The sequence below is a fragment of the Apium graveolens genome, chromosome 2, assembly GCF_009905375.1.
Source record: "Apium graveolens cultivar Ventura chromosome 2, ASM990537v1, whole genome shotgun sequence".
NCBI classification, from domain to species: domain Eukaryota; kingdom Viridiplantae; phylum Streptophyta; class Magnoliopsida; order Apiales; family Apiaceae; genus Apium; species Apium graveolens.
In genome coordinates, this window is record NC_133648.1 from 7,930,785 (window position 1) to 7,954,096 (window position 23,312).

At 33.0% G+C, this 23,312-nt stretch overlaps 3 protein-coding genes across 5 annotated transcripts; all 3 read right to left on the bottom strand.

Annotated features, from left to right (window-relative positions):
- Window positions 1–1,686: 1,686 nt before the first annotated feature.
- On the bottom strand, window positions 1,687–4,685 carry LOC141706847 (putative BOI-related E3 ubiquitin-protein ligase 3). Of its 2 annotated transcripts, none has more exons than XM_074509711.1 (4): window positions 4,503–4,685; window positions 4,327–4,418; window positions 3,914–4,215; window positions 1,687–2,300 (listed from the first exon to the last, which is right to left on the bottom strand). In XM_074509711.1, the coding sequence occupies exons 1-4, from the start codon at window positions 4,556–4,558 to the stop codon at window positions 1,770–1,772; spliced, it is 981 nt and encodes a 326-aa protein (XP_074365812.1). In that variant the 5' UTR covers window positions 4,559–4,685; the 3' UTR covers window positions 1,687–1,769. The 2 variants fall into 2 exon arrangements, with proteins under 2 accessions (XP_074365812.1, XP_074365811.1); XM_074509710.1 differs by having other exon boundaries at window positions 3,914–4,227; window positions 4,503–4,683.
- A 2,975-nt stretch (window positions 4,686–7,660) lies between these two features.
- LOC141705800 (serpin-ZX-like) lies at window positions 7,661–10,842 on the bottom strand. Of its 2 annotated transcripts, XM_074508689.1 has the most exons (3): window positions 10,705–10,842; window positions 9,057–9,536; window positions 7,661–8,557 (listed from the first exon to the last, which is right to left on the bottom strand). In XM_074508689.1, the coding sequence occupies exons 2-3, from the start codon at window positions 9,495–9,497 to the stop codon at window positions 7,757–7,759; spliced, it is 1,242 nt and encodes a 413-aa protein (XP_074364790.1). In that variant the 5' UTR covers window positions 9,498–9,536; window positions 10,705–10,842; the 3' UTR covers window positions 7,661–7,756. The 2 variants fall into 2 exon arrangements, with proteins under 2 accessions (XP_074364790.1, XP_074364792.1); XM_074508691.1 differs by lacking the exon at window positions 10,705–10,842 and having other exon boundaries at window positions 9,057–9,701.
- Window positions 10,843–12,860: 2,018 nt separating this feature from the next.
- LOC141706848 (uncharacterized) lies at window positions 12,861–14,890 on the bottom strand. Its single transcript, XM_074509712.1, has 3 exons — window positions 14,369–14,890; window positions 14,058–14,243; window positions 12,861–13,496 (listed from the first exon to the last, which is right to left on the bottom strand). Exons 1-3 carry the CDS (start codon window positions 14,813–14,815, stop codon window positions 13,209–13,211), a joined length of 921 nt encoding a protein of 306 aa, XP_074365813.1. The 5' UTR covers window positions 14,816–14,890; the 3' UTR covers window positions 12,861–13,208.
- Between the last annotated feature and the right edge of the window lie 8,422 nt (window positions 14,891–23,312).

Genomic DNA, 23,312 nt, shown 5'->3' on the forward strand with positions numbered 1-23,312 from the left:
CGTTGATAGTCATTTGATCATCCGTCGATGGCTTTGTTAATCATCCGTCGGTAGCTGTTTTGGCACTTGACTTCATTTCACTTATGCAGAATTACAAGACATCATTTATATATAATTAATCAACATATTCTGCATATCTAGTTAAAGTCAACATGACTTATAGGCTACTACAGAATCTCTACAAAGATGTATACAGAAATGTGCTACAGACTTATTATTACATAAGCTACTCACTCGATGGATAATTAGTTAATATCCGTCGGGACTATAATGAGTTATCCGTCGGGACTATAATTCTTATCCGTCGCGTGCTACATTATTTCACTAAGTAAAATCCACTTAGATGTTTTGTTCATGAAACCATCAAGTACACAACATATGCACAACAACCTTATTATTATTATAATATTAAATTTATAGAGGGAAAGAGAGAAAGAGAAGATTACAAATGGAATCATAAAAAGTATACCTTAAAAATAAGGTAAGAGAGAGTATGTCAAATTCCTTATATTTTAAATTTGAGTGAACACATAACTAAATCTGTGATTTAGTATTTACATATAAGCATTTATTTTTATATAAACTATAAAAAGTTATAAATTTAATTCTTTGTTGGTAAAATATTAAACACTATACCCGTAAAAAATTGTTTAAACAAAAATTGGAAAATACCTAAAATAGTTAAAAATGAACAGCCCCCATAGAAAATAAAGTATGTATAACAAAACACTTGGAGAAAACATCAATTTTGCATCACAAAAGATTTATGAAGAATGAAAACTTCATTCTCGATTCTACGAGAATTTTTATGAAAGCCTTTCATTTGTTTCTCTTTGATGGAAGTTTGATTTTCCCGGAATGTATCCTAATTTTTGGCCTAATTCTTCTTTCTTGCCATAATGGTTCAGTTCCTATATATCTAGTAACTAATTTTATAAATTTCAATTTCAAAATTTGTGTTAATTCAGCCTATCAACGGGCTATTTTGATCCAAACTAAAACAAGAACAGAAGCCTGCCAGAGTCCAATGTCATGGCCTCATGGTTTCATAGGAAAGAAGTGAGAAGAGTCATTTTATGCACTTTGAAAAAGTACTTTATCATAAATTGAGGCCCAAAAAAATCATAAATTTTCCTTCAAACTACGACAGCAGGGAGTTTTCGTTCCTTTATTTGTCCCTTTAATTTTTTAAGTTTCAACAATTTTATTTTTGACCAAAAGTTTCAACAGCTTCACACTTGCTCTGTTTTACATTAAAGATCATATATATTAAATATATTAAACTACTATGAAACCTTTGTTTTTTATTATTAGAAGAGCGACGAAAATATAAAGAATGCGATATTACATAAAAGATTTGATTGAAATTCATAATCAAATTTGCAAACAATCAACATAAATCAGGCATCAGTAACTTTTTTTTTATATTATTTATTTGTTTATGCAATGATGTAGTCTACTTTCTTTTATATTAATTATCTAATTTATTTGTTTTTATACCATATGAACCCAACTTTCAATTTTCTGAATATTGATTACATTTGATTTTAAGTATAGAAGAGTAAAAATAATAATTCAACTAACACCACATAATGTACTCAGGTCCCATTCAAGTGCCATTACACAATATTTTCCTCGTCGAAACAAAAGGTTACAGGAAAAAAAACTAAAGGAAAAGAGAGAATGTAACAACTTCATCCCATGCGGTAGCTAATTACTTGATTATAAAAATTCACAACAATTCACATACATTAAAGATCAGTATATCATTACATATATATTTCCATGCCAATATACTTAGAAGACTGACACAAGGGACAATGACTAAGCCTACTTTCACATTCTTTACAGACACAGAGATGCTTGCAAGGTAGCAGAAGCATACTCACTTCACTGACTCTACACACCTTACAAGTCATTAATGCCTTCATTTCATTGTTATCCTTGCAAAGCAGATGAAAGTTGAGAGCAGGACGACCATTACAGCACGAAGCGGTGTCATCAACCTCACTGTCACCACAACCTTCTTTGCTGTCTCTACTTTTTGCATACACTTGCTGAAGGTTAAAACTAAGGGTATTGATCATGCTTTCGTTGTACTTTGCCCTTTGCTGCCAAGCATTGGCCTCTATGGCCAATTGTTCAATGTGCGATTCAAGCTCAGCATTCTTCTTGTTAATGCTCTCTACCTCAGCATCTTTCTCGCGAAATTTTTGAAGGAACTTTTCTTCAATATATGAGATTGCTTGGAGTTGGTTCGCCTGCACTTTCTCTAGCACCGACTGCCTGAGCCGATCACCCTACCAGAGAAAAACAACAAAGTTTTCATATATTTGCAATTTTTTACTAAAGAAAGTATAATGAAGCATCTCATGTCATTTTTTAAGCCTCCCAGCATAATTTATTAAAGTGGAAACCGAAAGAAGACTAGCCGCAGCCTTCTATTTTAACCTTTGTCAAGTTCAAGTTTCAGAAATACAAAAATAATAGCATACTATTAGGCACTAGCTAACTGATATTCCTCGCAAAATATCAGAGTTGAGTGGATTTTTTAACCATCTCTCATCCGTTTTTTATTGCACCTATTCCTAAACCTCAAAAGTCAGAACTTTGTGTTCTTCAATCCCCTCTTCCCAACAATTCCAACCCTAAAAAAAGTCTGGCCCAAACAATATGTATAACAATCAAAGTGTAGCTTAAGATCTGGCGAGAGATATTGCACTGTTCAATGTGGATAGTGATAAAAATAAAAAAAAAATATTACTCCAAGTATTTTTACATTCCCACTTGACATAAATTTCTTGACCATCAATTCACATGTTAAAGGAAACAAGCCACAAAGGTCATTCTTGGATACAAGAGTACTGTAAGAAACTAAACCGATTAGTACTCGAAGAGGGGTTGTGAGTGTATATTAGTCCTGAATGGTTAAGACATAGGAGTGTATATTGGGCCTGGATGTTTATTCTACCCCAGATCTAATATGAAAGACCAAATTAGACGAAGTCATTTAGCTCAGTCCGTTTTCCTAACTCAAAGATGCCCGTGCTAATGCTACAAAAGTTTCCCACTTAAAGATCTACCATCATCCAAGTAATAGTAATCAAATTTAGCCAGCATGTATACTTCAAGTTATACAGGCAAAAAATTTGTGAAAGGTACCACATGTTCAAGAAAGAAAAGAAATTATATATTACTACTAAAATGTCTTTCACCTCGGGTCATTCTAACAAGCTAACACTACTTTCCTTCACTGAGACTAATGCTGTCAAATCCATAGCTGTAAATGATAGCTTTCCCCAAAATTGGGCATGATAAAAACACCTAGTCTAATTCATACTTAAAAAGGCCACAATGATAAAGCGTATACTATCCATATATTACCACGATACGGCATCAAAAAGAATTAAGATGCTAAAGTTGCAAGTTACTAGCAAAATATAAACAGCTAAACGATTATTCGAACCATACCAAACGCAGGTAAAAACACGTAATCCGTAACAAAAATGTGTAACACGTAACAAAAACACAAAATCCACAATCAACATAAAGATATTTAAAAGAAAACAAACTTGTAGCTTGATATATTGATATCAGCATCAAGTCTCTGCAACAGAAACTCAATAGCATCACCAATGAGAGCCAATAAAGGGCATGATAAAACCACCAAGTCTAAGTTATACTTAAAAAGGCCACAACAATATAGTGTACACTATCTATAAGATCTTTATTACCACGACAAAGCATCATAAAAATATTTGAGATTCTAAAGTTGCAAGTTACTAGCAATCTACAAACAGTTCAACGATATTCAAACTAAACCAATCGCAAGTAAAATCCAACTAAAAACACAAAATAACATGACAACAACACAATATCCAATTACGATAAAGAGGTTAAAAAGAAAACAAACTTGTAGTTTAATGTATTTATCGATCTCAGCATCATGTCTCTGCAACTGAAGCTCAATATCATCCCCAATAAGAGCCAGCAACGGGGAATCACCCGAAGAGTTTAACCGCCCATTATCGAGAGATAAACCTAACCCCGTAGACACCGACCTCGGTTGCAAGAAATCAACCGAAGAAATCTGAGAATTATTATTATTCTCCAAGAAATCCTGCTCTTTCGGCCTCTTTTTCTCGGGCTCAAACCCGTAATTCCATTGTAATTCATTACTTACATCCGGCGTTGGCACCGGTCCCGGTGCTAAGCCTACCACATGAACTTCAACAACACAATTTCAATTTATATTCACATAAATATAAATAATTAATAAATTAAATTAAATTAAATTAATTAATATGAAGCAATTGATGTACTTACAGGGAGGGATGTAAGGGGGGTGATGAGAGTGATCCTGGCCGTTGAAATAGTTGATCGGAGGTGAAATCTGACCGTTGATATTGTAAATATCTCTGTAATAGAAGAAGAGTAAAAATTAGGGTTTTGAAAATAAAATTAGAAATGAAATTGATGATTGAAATTGAATAAAAATGTACCTGAAAGTGTTGGATTGTGGTTGCTGGTGTTGGAATTGGTGGGGAGGTATGGCCATGGGGAGATAGATATAGAGAGAGGGGTTGTGTGAAATATTTGGGGGAGAAATGATCGAGAGAGATCTCGAGATCGAGAGAGAGAGAGAGGGAGAGAGATTTCGGGTTTTATTTGCTGCTCTCGCTGTTTATGATGCGGTTTCTGGGCTTTCGTTTACTGGGCCGATGTGCATTTTTGTTCAGAAAGTTTATTCACTCATTGGGTTTATTACTTTCTCACTTCGGCCATGTTTATTTTATGCTATGCATAGAATAGTGTTTGTTAGAGCAAGTCCGATGTAACTGCAAGATACAAAATATATATAGTTATTGCTATAATTTGGTATCAAAAAGAGTTATTTCGTACTAAAATAAAATTTCGATTCCAATACTAGATGTATTTTAAAATCAAATATTTTCTTATTTATCTAAATTTTGTCACTTTGCATTAAGTTTTATTTAAAGTACAACAACGTGCATCTAATTTGTAGTAGTATAATGATTTTGCAAGATGCATAAATACATCCTTGGTTTCAAATTTAAAACCAAGAATGCATATATGCATATTTGTATTCAAATATAAAACTACTTTGGAGTTGAAATTTTTGACATTTGATTTTAAATTATAGAATTGACATTCCTTATAGCATTGCATTGAACTTGCTCTTAGGAGTGTTTGATTCAACAATATTGGGTATATGAAGTTGTAATGAATAAAATTCATATTATATGTTTAGTTGAAATTTTTTTATTTTAAACCTTATTCCTCAAATCATGAGTTATAGGATTTAGAAATAAGTTTAAATTAAACCCTTGAATATCATTTATCACACAAGTTACGTGTATTTCATTTTTTTTTCTCACCGGACTTGCCCTCGTCCCTGCCTCACTCCAAGGAGAGGACATGTATATTTTATTTTCTTGGATACTAAAGTAAAAATATTTATAATCTTATATTTTAATAAAAAAAGAATATCTAATTTTTCATAAAAAAAATTGTAATTTTACTATCTTCTGAAATTTTTTAAAAAAATATGGAATTAATCAAGATTAAGCAAACATGCAACTAGTTAAATCAATTTTTTTTTGTTGAATTTGAGGTTATGAGTTTACATGGAGTTGCATAAAATCGTCGAAGGTAGCTTCTAGTTGAATCAAGTTGCATAAAACCGTATTTTCGCAAAAAAAAATTGTAAAATAGTATTTTTGCAAATAAAAAAAAATATTTTGCAAATTTTTTTTAAAAAATTATATTATTTTTGTAAAAATATTTTTAGCCTTATGTATTTTTCAAAAAAACTCGATTAATAATTATGATTAAATCAAGTGATCGTGTAAAATTTTAGTTTTTTATATTAAAGTAATAAATTAACAAAAAAATAATAAAGTATCTTTTAATTCTTGTTTCCAATTAACTTATCAACCAAACACCGTAAGGGTATTATTCTTACCTATTTTTGAACCAAGCAGGTGATATCATATATCAAGTTCCAAACTCATACTAGCTTAACCGAATCTTGATTTCAACCCGATACCACCTACCGAACCAAGCGACCCCTTATAGTTCTTTAAATTCTTCAATGTCTTTGTTTTTGTAAATATTTATTGAAACTTTGTATAAGAATTATATTCCTTTAAATTATATTATATTATCTTGTATTTATTTTGTTGGAGTGAAGGACCCACTAATATTTGATGAAGGTATTATTTTATCTCATTTAATAAGTTATTTTTTAAGATATTATACATGAAACAAATATAAAATTAAAAAAATTTAAGAATTATATTCTAATTTCAATGGCTATTCCTAAAATAAATATATAATTAAATTTTTAAATAATAATACTCTAATTTTAAACTTAGGTCCAAACAAACATTATATATCAGTATTTAATCCATATGATTAATAATAATGAGATTAGGCCTTGTTGTACTATTTTATCCTCATCCTTTTTTTGAGATTTTAATTTTTGACACCAATATTTGACCAAATAGCTATAATTTATATTTAAAATTTTATAAATAAAAGTATATATTCAAAATTTTAACTTACAAAAGAAATTAATCAAAAATAATAATTTTCACTGAAAATACTTGAATCGAACTCTAAAAAATAAATCCATCCGAAATCATAAAATCGATAAAGCATTCCGTACTAAAAGTGCGGTTCTGGTTTTTGGTTTCAACCAAACCGGAAAAAAATCCAACCAGTTATTTAAATCTAATAGACTGGTACAGTGTTTAGATACCCGCTATGTTAAACCATAAAATTGTATACAAAATTTTTAATAAAATTATATGTGCCTTTATATTCACATAAATAACCCCAAATAAAGATATCACAACTCGTGTGTTATATTATATTTTTCTGAAGGAATTTTGCACATGTAGCCTACTAGGATATAATTTAGGTTTGCAAATTTCAAAGATAATTTGCAGAACCAAATGCCTAAAAAGCTGGAATTTTTTAAATAGATTTTCTTGAATGGAGCATGCTGGCCTTAACCCTGTACTAATAAAGATACAAAAAATTTGTTGGCGCCTAAATACATACTGTCATCTATTATGTGACCTGCATTACGTGTCTAGAACTCAGTGTATTCCAATACTCCAGACCTGCAGCTTCTGAGATGTGCTCCAAAAATACCAACCCTTGCAGCTTCTGAGTTGCCTCCAAATCAACTGCTATATTACATTGTGCCTATGCTTCAATTTGTAAATACTTTATCATTTTTATTTGAATATGTTTTTATAACCAAACCAATACAAACCAAACTTAATTTTTTATAACCTCAACTGAACCATCCATCAACTGTTGTATTGTGCCTATGGTTTGTTTAATTTGTACATACTTTCTCATTTTTATGTTAATAGGTTTTATAATTGAAACCAAACTGATAGATACAAATTGAACCTACGTTTTTAAAACTAAAACCGAATCGATGGTTCAGTTGCGGTTTTCAATGTTTTAAACCCAAGACTACTCTACCCTAATAGAATCAATCCACGCTGTCTCAAACAAAAATATTTTAGACAATGTTACCTCAATATTAGAATAAGCTAAGGATCTAGTTATGCATAATTATCCAAAATGTCTTAAATATCAAAAAGCAATGTTTTGTTTGATCATTGATCCTTATTATCTAACAAATACTAGCTACTAAAGTCTAAAGGCAGGCTCAAGTGATCTGCTGCAAATAATTATAGGCTGCAGGATCAAGCTAGGAGGAACTTGATAAAGGATTAAGCACGTGTCCAATGAACTGAACCATTCCGGTAGTGTTTTCCCTTATGACGAACAAGAATGGGTGGTCTGCAACAAAGTCAATCTTAACCTCAATTGGACGATACATACTACATCCAACTGCCATGCAAGCAACAGTTGCAGCAGCAGCTTCAGTACCCTTTTCATCCACTTCAATGAAGGATTTATGGACTATTTTGGAGACCAAGAGAGGCCATGAAGCATCCACCATATTCGTTAAACCTGCAGAAAAGGGCAAGACCAGCTTTAGACTCTTCAACGCTTCTGATGCTTCTATTATGTACTCGAATTTAAATTTAGGAATCCTGAAATCTCCAACTTGGACTGCTTTATTTGGAGCATAGCGGTCAAGGAATCCACATTCCGAACCAGCTTTCTCTACCAACTCTGCTAGCCCCTCTTTTGCATCAGGGAGGAAAATGTACATGGAAAAGGAATGCTTTTCCTCCCAGTATTGGCTCCAAGCATGTTGATAAGGAAGCTTCAACACTTTGAATCCATTAAAAACGCTGATATATTGCTCGTCACTGCTGGTCATGAAGGGTACTTGAACAGAGCTAGAATCGAGGAGGTGGAAATCAAAGTGTTTGGTGTAGTATGCATCGAACGGGTCTCTCCACTTTCCTTTGAAATACAAGGCATTGGCTAATACAAACTGAGTTGAGCTGTCAACTGAGCCAGGAGAAAGAATATCTTTAATACAGCCACGGGTCTTCTCGTCAACCCAAGAATTGACCAAATTTCTTACTTCCTCAGCCTGTAGAAGTATACTAGATTTAATTAAAATTTAAAATCATATTAGTTACCTATATGTTCATCTTGATCAGATGTAAAACCGAGAACCAATATGTCACCTAATCATCATGAAAACATGTACATACTTTATAAAGCTAAGTTACATCAATACATATATATTTTAAGAAGGCCAGTGCAATAAATTGTACCAACATGTCGTACTAAGCTTACCTTAGGATGTCGGAGGAAGTCTCCAACATGATCTTATGATCTTATGTTATTCAACACTAATTAGCCAGATTTGCTGATAAAATTTACAACTCAGGCTCTACACATGTGTTACATATAATAGAAACTCTTTCAAACTTCTAAGACTATATGCTGATTCTGTGATTCATGCTTGTATGTTTTAGAGGGCCTAACATGCTTATTGTCCTAATGTAAAGTGTGAGACTATGTAAAGTGACCAATTATGAACAGAGACATATTAATAGATGAGATAGTAAAAAAGAAAACCTGACCTTGTTCTTAAAATCAACACGATGAGAAGCCGCCTTGTAACTAGTTTGCACCACATGTCGGTAAGAAGGCTTGAAAGACAGTGACTGGTCAAGCCAAACACCATTAGCAACAGACACGATAGGACCACCGGAGGAGGAACCATCAGCAAAAACAACATCGACAAGACGTGCATATATAGAGTTGAGTTCATCTATACTTTCTGCTTTAAGAAAAGCGAGAAGCTGCGTAAGGGTTTCGCCGCTGGAACCAGCCGCAAGTAAGCTAAGAACAACTTGTATCGAGATCGGAGAGAAGACTAGGTTGAAGGTTTTGCCATAGTTTAACAGAAGGTGCTTTGCCAGGGTTAATGAGACGTCAACTTGGTTTTTGCAGAATTGTTTCTGCGTGGGCTCGACGAGAAAGCTGGGGTTCTGAGGCATATGCATACTATAGAAATCCATGCGGTTGTTATTAACTTGTTATGATTCTATGGTTCCGATCTGTACATCAAAGAAAAAGCAATTGACCCTTATTTATAAGGAATAGGGGGGAATCGAGCCGAGCCGAATACTGTCAGGTTCGGCTCGAACTCGATCAAAATAGTCCGGGCTCGATCTCGAACTCGATCGAGTCTTTAATTTCAAGTCAAAGCTCGGCTCGCAAAAGGTTCGGTAGGCTCGATTTCGACTCGAAAACTCGAATTAATTCACTAAATATTAACAAAAACATCGAAATATGATCGGTTCGACTTGAGTTCCGCTCGAGTTCGGCTGGATAAAAATAAATAATAGATAATAAATATTAAATATTTGCATAAAAATACATTTATAATAAAAAAAATTAAAAATAATAGAGGCTCGATAAGGCTCGCGAACCTTACGAGCAGAATAATTTGAAGCTCGAGCTCGGTTAAAAATTCGAAAAGCTCGAGCTCGGTTCGATTATTTTCGAGCCGAATTCGAATTTTTTACGAGTCGAGCTCGATTAGCTCACGAACAGTTTGGCTCGTTTACACTAAAGACGATAGTTAACCATTAACAAGTTGATATTGGAAATCTATTTAAATTAGACCTCCTTCCATAATTAAAATAGATTTAAATAGTGCTTAAGCCTGTTGGGCCGATGTGTTTTCAGGGCTGAAAATTTTGGGGTTTTTTTTACTTTGTGACAAATTTTATATTTCTTTTTATAAACTGTAATCGTAACATTTCTAGTGAAGGCATTACGATTATTATATAGAGGAGACATAAATATGATTAAGTCCTCATTTGTTTAATCAATTATATCGTTATATAGGAATTTTATGTAATTTGTGCTAATTTTGGGGGACCGTAATAATTAAATTTTATGATAACTATAAAAATCTTAAAATTTGAAATTTCATTGCGAAATTTAAAATTCAGCAAAACCAAATATTATAACTAGTTCCAAGTAATTTCAAGTTATGTAGTTGAAAACAAACCCTAAATCTTTCTTTTTTTGCAGAAACGAGCCCTAAATCTAAACATGTACTTTAGTATTCATATGGTTTAACGTTTGTATTTGTATACCTATAAAGGAGAGACAAATTCAAGTTATCTTAACTTATAAGTTCATTTCGAGCCAATTTAAAATAATATGTTACACCGGGGAAGCAAATAATTTGTAAAACTTCTTGTGGAGTCGTACCTGAGTAATATGCTGAAAGAACCGCCAAAACAAACCAAAAGCAACCCCCGTATGGCCGTATCGACTTCCGATTTGTCGCAACTAATAAGAGGTGTTGGACTATTGGACTACGGGCACTGATCCCTAGGAAGTTCCAACACAACACGTTTTTTCTTCGTTAGATGGGAAAATCAATGGCTGAGATTTAAAATGTTGACGTGTGCTTGTTGTGTTCCTGGCACACATTAGAAAGATCGTTTTTGATATATAGTTATGATAGTCATAGTTTTTTATTCATATTTTTCTAAAATGGCTTTTTTCATTTTATAATGTGAAACGATTAAATGAAAATTTTTAGTTGCAGTTTTGAAATAAAAATTTAAAAACAAATTAAAGTTAAATATTTTTCACTATATATATTTAAAAAACTTCGTAAAAATAAATAAATCATGTATTCAATACATTTCTTTGACTTGCCAAGGAAAAAGAGAATCATAATATAATTAAAATTTAAAAAAGGAAGAGTATACTGTTATAACATCAGGTAATCAAGTATACTATTGAATTTTGTGAGTGGAATTTCAAATGATGACTAGTTTTTTATTAATACTAAAGGATATCATTTTTTTATTAATATGTAACTTTAACGTATTTGTTTTATGATAAAATATTTTATTTAATCTTTTCACATTGTAACATGATTTTTTTTAAAAATATATATATAAATAGACAACTGTAATCTAATATGAAAGATATAAAACTACAAGACTATTGTAAATGCAAATATAGGTTATTTAAGAAAATAAGGTTGTAAAAAACTCTACATACACCTGAAAAAGATCGTCGTTGCTACAGAAGAATTATATGTATCGCTGACATTAACAGTGGTACGATTCAAAGATTTTGAAATCACAGCCATTGATTTTTCAATTCAACCAACCACAAATCATTTGTTAAGACTACTTGACAACCGTTTGTCGGGGACCAATCCCCTGGACTACTATGGACTTGCATTATAAAATAAATAATTTTTTTACAGAAGCATTCTAAAATATATGAAATAATTAAGTTTCATACAAAATCCTAAGGGCCTTATTTGGTTCAATGTAACACAACTAAGGAATTTTAAATGCCTGAGAATCTAAATGGGTTACAATTTTTGATTAATTAACTTTTAAAATGTACGGTGTAACTCAGACTTCCCATGTACTTTAGGATACTCCAAAATGTAGTAATCTACTTACGTGGAGCTAGTAGTAAAATTCCTTAACTTACTCTTTTTTTATTCTTTTTATTCATGGTTATAAATTATTTATTTTTACTATTTTTTTTCTTCTTTACCATTAATTACTTGAACTTTTTTTTACTAAATAATTACTTGAACTTTTTAATTTTCTTGTAGTAAAATACTTTAATATATTTTATTTTGTATTTATAATTATAATATGGGTTTTTTTCTCCATTATTCATTGTTCAAAAATACGTTTTTATAAATATTTTATACTAGATATATATTTATTTAATATGGCATATTTAAATATCTATGTTTTTATTTTCTATGTAGCAATTTTATAATACTTTATATTCAATTTAATATACATTTGTATGCCAATATAATAATATTAATATTAAATATAAAATTTTTAATAGAAAATTTTAAGAAATGTGACAGTGAAGGAAGTTGTTATGTTGTAATTTGGTTCCAGGAATTCCAACTGCAAAATTCATATATCCAAACAAGGCCCAAATTTATAATTTAAGGGCACAGATTAAAGGATTTTTTTTCTTTTCGTGGATAGGGCTTATGCGAAAAGGAAAAAATTTCAATCCACGGAAAATATCGGCATGATGGAAAAAGCCCTATGGGCGGAAAGTAAAACAAATTTCCTTCAATCGATGCTCTTGAATATAAATCCGATGTCTGAGACACAATCCAAAACCCTTAAAAGATACTCCATCCGTCCCTAAAAACGTTTGAACACGTTTGTTAATGCACACTTTTGATCATTAATATCTTTAAATTCGTATTAGTATTAAATATAAAATTTCACTGTATTAAAATACTGATAAATACGAATCCAACGAGATCACTCATGACTATGTTTGATATTATAGATTAGACGTAAATTAGTAGTCAATCGCTTACCGTGAAGAGTACCGAAAGTCAATATAGGAACATCATTTTAGGACGGAGGGAGTAATACTTTTTATAACTCTGCAGTGTTGTATAAATACATACTTTTATAAATTATCAAAAAATAATAAATACCTCTGTACTAGCATAAACTATCCCATACTTCTCCCATAGACTACAGGAGTACTAAGTAGTAAGTACAATAATTAACTTCACACAAATATTATATGAAAACTATGAGTTGTCACTGATTAAACCACCACCAAAGTAAACCCATTTTTTCTACAACAGCGTTCTTGTAACGTCTGACCTGTCTGCCTGCCAACTCAAAAGCAACACCTCCTTAGCTGGAATCATCATTTGATCAAATTACCCCAGAATCATCTTGATTTTACTTATATGTACAAGAGTTCTTGACAGAGATGGGCATGTTATGTTTTTTTGGATCATACACAACTGAACATTCGATTTTCTTCTTGAATTTTGGTTTTACCAATTTTCCCAATACGTAAGCTTTTGATTTCACCACCATATTCAATTTTAGCGCCACAGGCAGGGTTGGACTTCCGGTGGTGTTGCTGCTTAAGTTTGCTCCACTGCCGTATAATGGTACCCGGTTTCCATTCACTGATATCGTCAATGTTCTCTGGCTTTTTCTAGATTGATAGAACTTCTTGATCTGTACCACCAAATTAATTTAAGCAATTAAATTTAGGTGAAACCAAGTCCAACACTTACTAATGAATATAGGTTTTAGTAAAGATTGAGAACTTAATGTTCCAAACAAAATTTGCAGAACCACAAATAGAAAAAGTACATAACCGATTCTAATGCAATCTTAATATTCGATCATATTCTACTCAACTTTGTAACTAGTCTATTGGCTCTGATTCAATTTTTAACTAACTATCTACTGTCGAACTCAGATTTGGTTGAATACTAGATGATCGTACTTGTATTTAGTTCAGCTCGAGTAGAATGTGGAATGCGGAATGAGTCAGGTCAACTCTTATGAATAACAACCTACTACTATTACTATCTTTCGATACAAAATGTAATGCCAAATTCAACTACTCCATTCAATATCAACTATGACTAAAATTGAGCTCGGGGGTTTAAGTTTGTGCAATACTTAATACAAGAATCACACATTTCTAATATCGAGTTCTAAACTAGAAAATCAAAAGTTAATAGAATTGTCATAAAATCAAAAATTGAGAATCATAGGGGTCACACTTACAGCTCCGGAAGCAAGCGTAATCTGAGAATAAGACAGATCAACCGGAGTTGAACCAACATGAACACCGAAAAACGAAGCAGTATTCCTAAAAACAAGCTTCACAGTCGAATTCATAGTCACCATATCAGTAGCCACTCCAGTACTATCCGAGCCCGCTTGAATCACAAATGTCTCCATCTTTATACTCTACAAACCAAAACAAAACAAAATTCATTCCCACGCACATTCCAATTTTTTTTATAGAGTTAAACTACACCACGAGTCGAATCTCTGACCTCTGTTAGAGAAACCAATATAATTACGAAACTAACCTTAATGGTAATCTCAGGCTTCTGAGGCTTACTAACGCCCCATAAAATCAACGAAAACAATCCAAACAGAACAAGGAAACCAAGAAGAAAGATGACACAATAACACCTTCTCGGCACGCTTTTACCATTATTTTCATTATCATCGCGAAAACCTTCTTCGTGAATAACAGCAATTTGTTTCTGTTTAGTGGAAGGAGTGATTTTACCAGATCCGGGTTTAAGAGAGCCCGAGAAGCGAGTAGATGAGGATTCACGGGAGTGGTGACCGACGGAGGAGTGAGAGTGCGGCGGTGATGCGGTGGGGGTGGAGTGGAATGAGGTGGCGGTTTTTTCGCCGTCGTGGGAGTCGCGAGATGGGCTTTGGACGTAGTAGACTGGGCGGCGGGGAGAGCGGGCTGGCGAGGAGGGGGAGAGGCTTGTGGCCTCTGAATCGGTTTTGGTGTGCATTTTGGGGAGGGAGTGTGATGAGTGTTCTGTTTGGGTTTGGTTTTATTTGTAAGATGTTGTCGTTGGTGTTGTCTCTTCCATGCTGGCTGATGTGCTTATTAGAAAATAAAAAATGCTAAGTTGAGAAAACTAGTTAAATTGTACTAATTATAAGGATTTTTTTATGTAATGTAATTAGGAGTGAAATTAATGAAAATTATTGGAGTTCGGAGTAAAGATCTAAAAAATGAAAATGAGTGTATAAAACTTTTTTAGAATAGAAAGAGTAAAGAAAATGGATTGTGTTCTTAAAATTGGGGCGCTTTATCTTCAATTTGTGTATTTACATTGGTATATTTCTAATAACTTAAGTCGTTCATTTGTATAGATTTTTTTAGTGATATTCATCTTATTACCAGACTTATTTAGATCAAGTTTTGTGGCGGTTGTCATTGGACGTTTAGTCTTTCAACATATTTTTTTCAGAAGATCTCTGATATACTTCGTTTAACAAATGAAGATATAATCTTGACTTCTGGTTCACTTGAAGTCCAAGGAAAAAATTCAACTCACTCATCATACTCATCTCATACCTACTCTACATTAGCTTAGCAAACCTTGCACAAAGTGTATCATTCGTAAACTCAAATATAATATCGTCAACATAGACTTGAATATGTATAATATTATTTTTATGTTTTTTATGAAAGAGAGTATTATCTATGACACCTCTGGTGAAACCATTTTCAAGAAGAAATTTTGAGAGATTTACATACCATGTTCTTAGCGCTTACTTTAGACCATAAAGAACCTTGAAGCGTAAATACACGAAATCTTCTAACTCGGGATCTATGAAGCCAGGGGGTTTCTCCACCTAGACCTCTTTTTCAAGCTCACCATTCAGGAAAGCACTTTTCACATCCATCTTATATATCTTGAAATTTATATATGCTGCAAATGCTAAAAATATCCTGATGGCTTCAAGTCTAGCAACTGGTGCAAAGGTTTCATCGTAGGCAATCCCTTCTTTTTAAGAATATCCCTTAGCATCCAGTCTCGCCTTGTTCCTTATTTCTTCTTCTGCTCCCCCTGAGTTGTTGTCAGTTTGATCTCCAGAATCTGAAGCTAGGGGACTAATCCCAGAAATAGTTTGACTATCATTCCCATCAGAGCTTGAATCAGAATTATGATCATTGACAAGATCATTTGCATTGTTATCTTCATCTCGAACAACCTCAAGTTCGTCTTCATCATCAGAAAGATCTTCAACATCTAGATTTTCTAAAATGTCTTCCTTCTGATTACTTGGGAGCTTGTTGTCATCAAATGTTAATATTGATAAAAACACAATCTCATAATCAAACATGATTCACTATCCCTTAAGTCTACTACCAATTATGATATTCAATAAGAATTCACTAATTGTTAGACTACATGAAAATTGAATTATGTCCAACTATGTTACACAACTGATGTTGATCCAAATGAGTTTTTCAGAAAAAAGAAATTAAAAAAATTCACTAAGATCAAAATCTCACCACTATCTTGTGATAAAAATATTAACAAAATTTGTCAACACATATATTCAAGTAGTGCTACATAACTCACCATGAACTAGTGATAAACTCAATAACAAGAATTGTTACTAGATTTATCAAAAGTTTATAGTGCTACAAATATCACCACTAACTAATGATATGGATTATCATGAATTCATGGTGCTATCAAGCTCATCACTAACCACTGAAATAAGGTATCAGAAGTGTGATGCTACTAGTACTCTAACAATTTGACTTATGAATTAAATAATAAAGTTGAATTGCTTCAAGGTCGATAAATCAAACTATTAAAGTATAAACACAAAAAATAAATACAACAGATATTTAACAAATATATGCATTTAAATATTGAGTGAAAGATGGCATTCCCGATTTCACGTCATTTCCCGTAGTGACTCATTTATTGTCATCTCAAAAAGTTACTAACGAGCCAGCTTACTTGTCCACTTTTGATCGCAGGGCTATATCCTCGAACTCTTGTGATTTAAACATCCATTGTTCACAATCCACATGGTTCGCTTCATTTTTGTTTGCCCTGTCTATATTATGGATCAAGTTTTCTTTGGTACCCAAACTAAATTGGCTCATGGGGACTTAGAGAGATTCACATGATGAATGATATCAGATGCAATTATAACATGCTTTTATTTCTCATCGATTGTCTCCTTCATCTCTTTAGAAGCCTTAAGAATGCCTTTAGGCTTCCAAGCAGAAGTTTCCTTCATAATCTTAGGAGGACTGGCAGTCTTTGCCCTAACATGCTTTCTACTCATATTCTTATCATTATTCTTGCAAGTAATGGATGGAAAATGCATCAAGTTAAGATAAGAAGACAAGTTTTTAAAAGCACATGGCATACATTTAAATTTATGGCATGATGAATAAGAACTAGGCATAGTAGGCATGTTATATTTTTTATGAACTTTACTTTTATCTACTTTACTCACAGTACATGCATATGCAAGATGCGAAGCAAAATTACATTTAAATCATAACTTCCTAGAAGAGTTAGGGTTTAGGGGATCTTCATTTTTATTGCCAACACCTAACTTCCCATTTCTATTGCGTCTATTTTTCTTTTTAGCCTTGTGAACATATCTATCATCTAAGTGAGTTTTAGATTCATCACGAGAAGTTGACTCCTCAGATGACTCTACAGTTGATTATTCCTCACTAGAGACATAATCCTCAACAAGCACCTTATCTTCATCAAAAGAATCAAGAGTAACATTTTTGCATAACAATTTATTGACCAATTCAGAAGCTTGTGATGTATCTAAAGAGTTTGATTTACCATTATCAATACTCTCTGATTCTATCACATGTTTCTGTCCAACATCACTGAATCCAATATTATGGCTCCACCGATTTGGTTGTCAATAATTTCCTTTGTACTAATAGAAAAGTTCTGATAATCTTTCAATTAGATTCTAACTCAGCTCTCTGACTCCTATGGACAGCCTCTTAAACCTCACTGCTTTGACTATGTTCTCTAGGCATTCATTACGTTTCTTATGATTATCTAGTTCAACAGTAATTAGGCCTAGTTCTTCTTGTCTAGTGAGCAACAATCTATTTTCAGATTTTATTCTATTTAATTCTTCCTTATGGTTGATCATACTATCATGAAGTTGAAGCACTCCTACTTTTCTATCCTTGTCACAATTTTTGCAATCATGCCAAGATAGATTAGTAGTGGTCTCAGAAGAAACCTGCAATGAAGAGGTCTCCATTGATGTTGGATCATTGCATTTTTCTTCCTCTATATTTGTACCATTCCAGCTCTTTTCATCAACGACCAATACTTTGTCCTGATCTTTTTTCTGTCCATCTTCATTCTTTCATAAACAAGCTTTATTATCATCTGCTTGTGTGGACTCTTCCAATTCACTGTTAGAGTATCTTGTTAAGTAACCTTAAGGTGTTAGAGGAAGGCCCAATAGGATCATATATTTAACACTCCCCCTCACTCGAAAGCCCATTTATGGGTCGAAGAGTGGAACACCGGCACCCATCTTTGGGTTATCAATTGCCTTTAGTGTCCACATTAAATTGTGAGAATGTTGGGGGTGGCTGGGAATCGAACCTTAGTCCTCCCGCCAGCCTAAGCTCTGATACCATGTTAAGTAACCTTAAGGTGTTAGAGGAAGGCCCAATAGGATCATATATTTATGTTGAGTAACCAGCTCATCTAAAACCTTAAGGTTTTAGAAGAAGGCTCCAATAGGATCATATATTTAACACTCCCCCTCACTCGAAAGCCCATTTATGGGTCGAAGAGTGAAACACCGGCGCCCATCTTTGGGGCATTAATTGACTTTAGTGTCCACAATAAATTATGAGAATGTTGGGGGTGGCTGGGAATCGAACCTTAGTTCTCCCGCCAGCCTAAGCTCTGATACCATGTTGAGTAACCAGCTCATCTAAAACCTTAAGGTTTTAGAGGAAGGCCCCAATAGGATCATATATTTAACAACATTTTCTTCATCATCACATAATTCTTGTGTGCTTCCTTCAATCAAGTGTGTAGATTCTTCATCTTTAAGATCTTGATTGTTTCCCCTAGATGACTTAACCTCATATTTGGAATTTCTTATGAATTTAAGTTCACTATAATTAGAAGCCATCTCAAACATAGTTTGATCTTCTAATTTCTCAAGCTCTTCCAAAGTAGAATAGTCATCCGTAGCTTCTTCATTTTCAGTCATATTTTGATCCACTTGTAGAAGCTTCCGAAGCCAGTGATCCTTCAACATTTTTTTCAAGAATTTTGTATTCCTCTGCTACAGGACATGATGATTCTTTCATGGTCTTGTTCCTGTTGTTCACTGTCTTTGACCCATGTTTGACATTTCTTTGCTTTTCCTCAGCTTCATAGATCTTCCACTTGGCATAAAGTTCATCCAATGACATTGTATTGAAGTCCAGTCCTTCTCTGTTGGATGACACTTTATTCTTCAATTAATTGGGTAAGGTAAGGATAAACTTTTTGTTTATCTGTTTCTATGAGTATTTCTTCTCAAGGGTACTCATCTAATCTAGAAGTTGGGTGTACCTTCCAAGCAACTGATTGATACTTTCACCAGAAAGAGATTTAAACTCCTTGTACTCAGACATCAGAGAATTCAATTATTCTTAACTGCAGTTCCTTCCACTATAGCTTCAATGGTTTTCCACATGTGGTTAGCACTAACACAATCCTTAATCCGATGACACATATTGGAATCCATTGACGCGACTAAAATTGATCGAAGACTTGTATCCAAAGAAACTAACTCATCATCCCTATCAGTGTATTCAGACGGATCCTTTGGGATAAAATTTTAAGGAACCCTACTGTCTGAATCTGTAGGTACAAAAATGTCCTTTCTTGGTACAAACAGACCACTCTCTAAAATGTCCATGTAATCACGGTCTGTTACTTTAATATACAGAGTGATCTTTTTCTTCCGTAATTTATAGCTCTTTTCACTGACATTTCTGAATGAAGGAACCTTGATGCCAGTACTCATACTTTCAGATCTACGAAAATTCTGCAATATAACATCTCAAAATAAGATAACCCAACCCGTCAAAATCCACCAACACCAAACAATCAACCAATCCACAACAATCAAGAACACTATGACCACAAATCAACCCAAATCAGATCAACACACCGAAAACACTCCTAGACTCCGTACAACCAAAATCAACGACAAAACCTGCTAATCTAACGGATCTGATCTATATATCGATCAATAAGCTCTGATACCAATTGTTAGGTCCAAAAGATACATACTGAGGGGGTGAATGTATGTTCTTCATTTTTACTCTAAAATACAGCGGATATTGAAACTAAAATGAAATAAACAAACACAAGCGATTTCTTGGTAAATTTACTTTTACTTAAAGTATAAATACCCAGATGTTTTGCTTACAACTCCTAATATAAAATATTCGAATCAACAAGTATAAAAAGAACCAATACAATAAGCTATCAATCTAGGGTTCTTCTTATCAGTCTAAAGATCTATAACTCTTATCAAATAATAAACAATACAATCAAAAAAGCTATAAATAATGAGTGTATCAGATCTGTAAGTCTTTAAATGGTGAGTAAACAAATGTGCATGACCTCTCCTTGTCAAATCAAGCTTTTTGGTGTGCTGAGAATAAATTGCAAGAGCTTCGCACTATTCAAGAATGGAGAGATACAATTTCAATCTACATCTTTTGATTATATAGGTTGGTAGGTAGGTGAGAGAGAGAGAGAGAAGATATGTGGCACTCTAATAACCAAGTATTTTAATTTGACTACTAGCAAAATAGGTACAACTTGCATCCATATAGCTTCACTTCTTCATGACTTGCGTGTACTAGAAAGTTTTAGTACTTAGTTTTTCTCTATGTGGCGACTCTTAGGTAATCCATACACCTTTATTTGCGACCTAGAGAGTTCCTTGGAGAGATTACCTTAGATTATTCACAAGTTACGCATAAATGAATCACAAAGGAGCTTACTTGCGACCACAATCAGCAAAGGAGAATAGATTACCTAAGAGAACTTCCTAGTGGCGACCTACACCTTCATGAATTGATTTTAAATGCTAAGTTGTGACCTCTAGCAACCTTGTAGATCCCACTTGCGACTCATTCATGATCCATGAGGGTCCCTTGTAACAACTTAGTGCTTTAGAACAATTTTAACTTAAAAACAACCTAAGTTGCGACTAGAGCATCCCTTAATTGCGTTTAAAAAATCCTAGAAAGGTACCTTGTCACAACTTAGTGCCTTAGAATTATTCTTGACTTACAAAATCCTAATATGTGACCAAGGAGCTATACAAGCACATTTGGAGATAGTTTCTATAATGACCCGGACTTTTCAAAAATTGTTTATTATTATAAAAGTGATTTTCTTAAAAAGAAAGGAATAAAATTTAATATTTTATTCCAGTTTAAATAGTTTTCAACATTTTATAGTTATATACCGGGTTATTGTGTTGTCGATGTGTAATATACTTTCGAAACTAAAGTTTATATATTGTTTTTAAAATTTGGATTTATTGGTCATGTGAGTATAAGTGTTATGTGATTAAGTGGTAGGTGTGGATTTGATGGTATGATTAGTTGGGGTAATTTATGAATAATATGTAAGTATGTGTGAATTTTCTGTAAAGTTATATGTGAATAATATTCTGTAAATGTGGTTTATATCTGCCAAAATGGTGAATTTTGATTATTAATATTCTTAGAATAAGTTATATATTATTTGGATATTTTATAAGTGAATGATTGATTGTCATATGATTTTTCTAATTAATTATTAATTATTTGTGATTATTTGGAAACCCACAACTTCAGCAGTGTGGGGAATCTACAAACCGAAATATTTCCGAAAAATGATTTCTAGACTAATTTGGTAATTCCGAGCACTTTTCATGTTTTGAGTTTTTCGATCTGGAGTACAGATTTATCTGCGAGGATTTCGGGTCAGTTTTGTGGGTATTAAAATATTATTTTATCGTCTTGATATACGTGCAATCAGGATAGAATTGTTATCCATGATATTTTGATTAAAATATTAGTTTTTATTAAAGTATGTGCATTTGGGGGTTTGGAACCCCAAATCTTTATTAAATTGCCCGGTTTTGATGTTTATCCTAAAACATGGACCGTTTGGATCAGTTTTTAATTATTCTTAGCTATTAAGTATTGAATTTTTATATCTGACATGATCCAATGAGGTCCCAATTTCTTGTAAATATAAATAGCCTTTACTATACTTTATTTTGATATAGATAAACATAAATATACAGTAAAATTCATAATTGTTATCCATGATATTTTGATTAAAATATTAGTTTTTATTAAAGTATGTGCATTTGGGGGTTTGGAACCCCAAATCTTTATTAAATTGCCCGGTTTTGATGTTTATCCTAAAATATGGACCGTTTGGATCAGTTTTTAATTATTCTTAGCTATTAAGTATTGAATTTTTATATCTGACATGATCCAATGAGGTCCCAATTTCTTGTAAATATAAATAGCCTTTACTATACTTTATTTTGATATAGATAAACATAAATATACAGTAAAATTCATAATTATCCAGAGAAACGAGTCGTGTTCTTCGTGTTCCTGAGAATTAAACTCCAATTTGAAGGTGATTCCGGTGTCCAAATTGCAAGTACGAGTAACCAAATTGAAGGATTTGATTTTTTCTATCCATATATATCATCAAATCATCCCGAAGATGGGTAAATTTCCTTTCAAAATGTTAGGTTCTTCATCAAATTTGGGCGTTTCTTTTGTGTTAATTTTTGATTGTGTTTGATGCTTGAATAAGATTTGTTATGCACTGGGTAATCGATTAATGTATAAATTGTATGTGTTTGTATACGGGATGGTGTTAGTCGAGTTCGTCATTTTTGTCAATTTTAATGTTCAATTTTTCGACTTATCCAAGTTATGGCTGTTAGTTTTGATTAGGTCATTAGATTATACGTGTCTAGAGCTTCGGTTTTGTGTATAGAGTATTTGATATGGTTTAGAAATGACGGGAATCGAGTTGGCCAGAATTGGAGCTCGGTTTGCTGGATTTAATGCTGGATTTTGATCGGCGATGGCGATCGAGTTGTGGGTCGTTGTTGTCGGAGCGGTTTTTGAGTTCCTGGGAGTTGGTTGAGTGATTGTGATGAAAAGTCAGAGCTGTTGCGTGTGTGTTGGGTCGGGTTATGGCCGTCGGAGGTCCGCCGGAGTTTGGGGGCGGTCGCCGGAATTTAGGTAATTCCCAGAAACCGGTGGACCTTTAAACCCGACCCGGTTTGGATCTTCACGAACCGTTTACTTTATTTCTCGAACCGGGTTTAATCCAACCCCCTCCCCCCAATTCCAATTCTGAATTTGTGTTTCTCCTGAATTATTTTTAAAAATAATTTAAAATTCTTATTTTAAATTCTAAAATTCATTTTTTA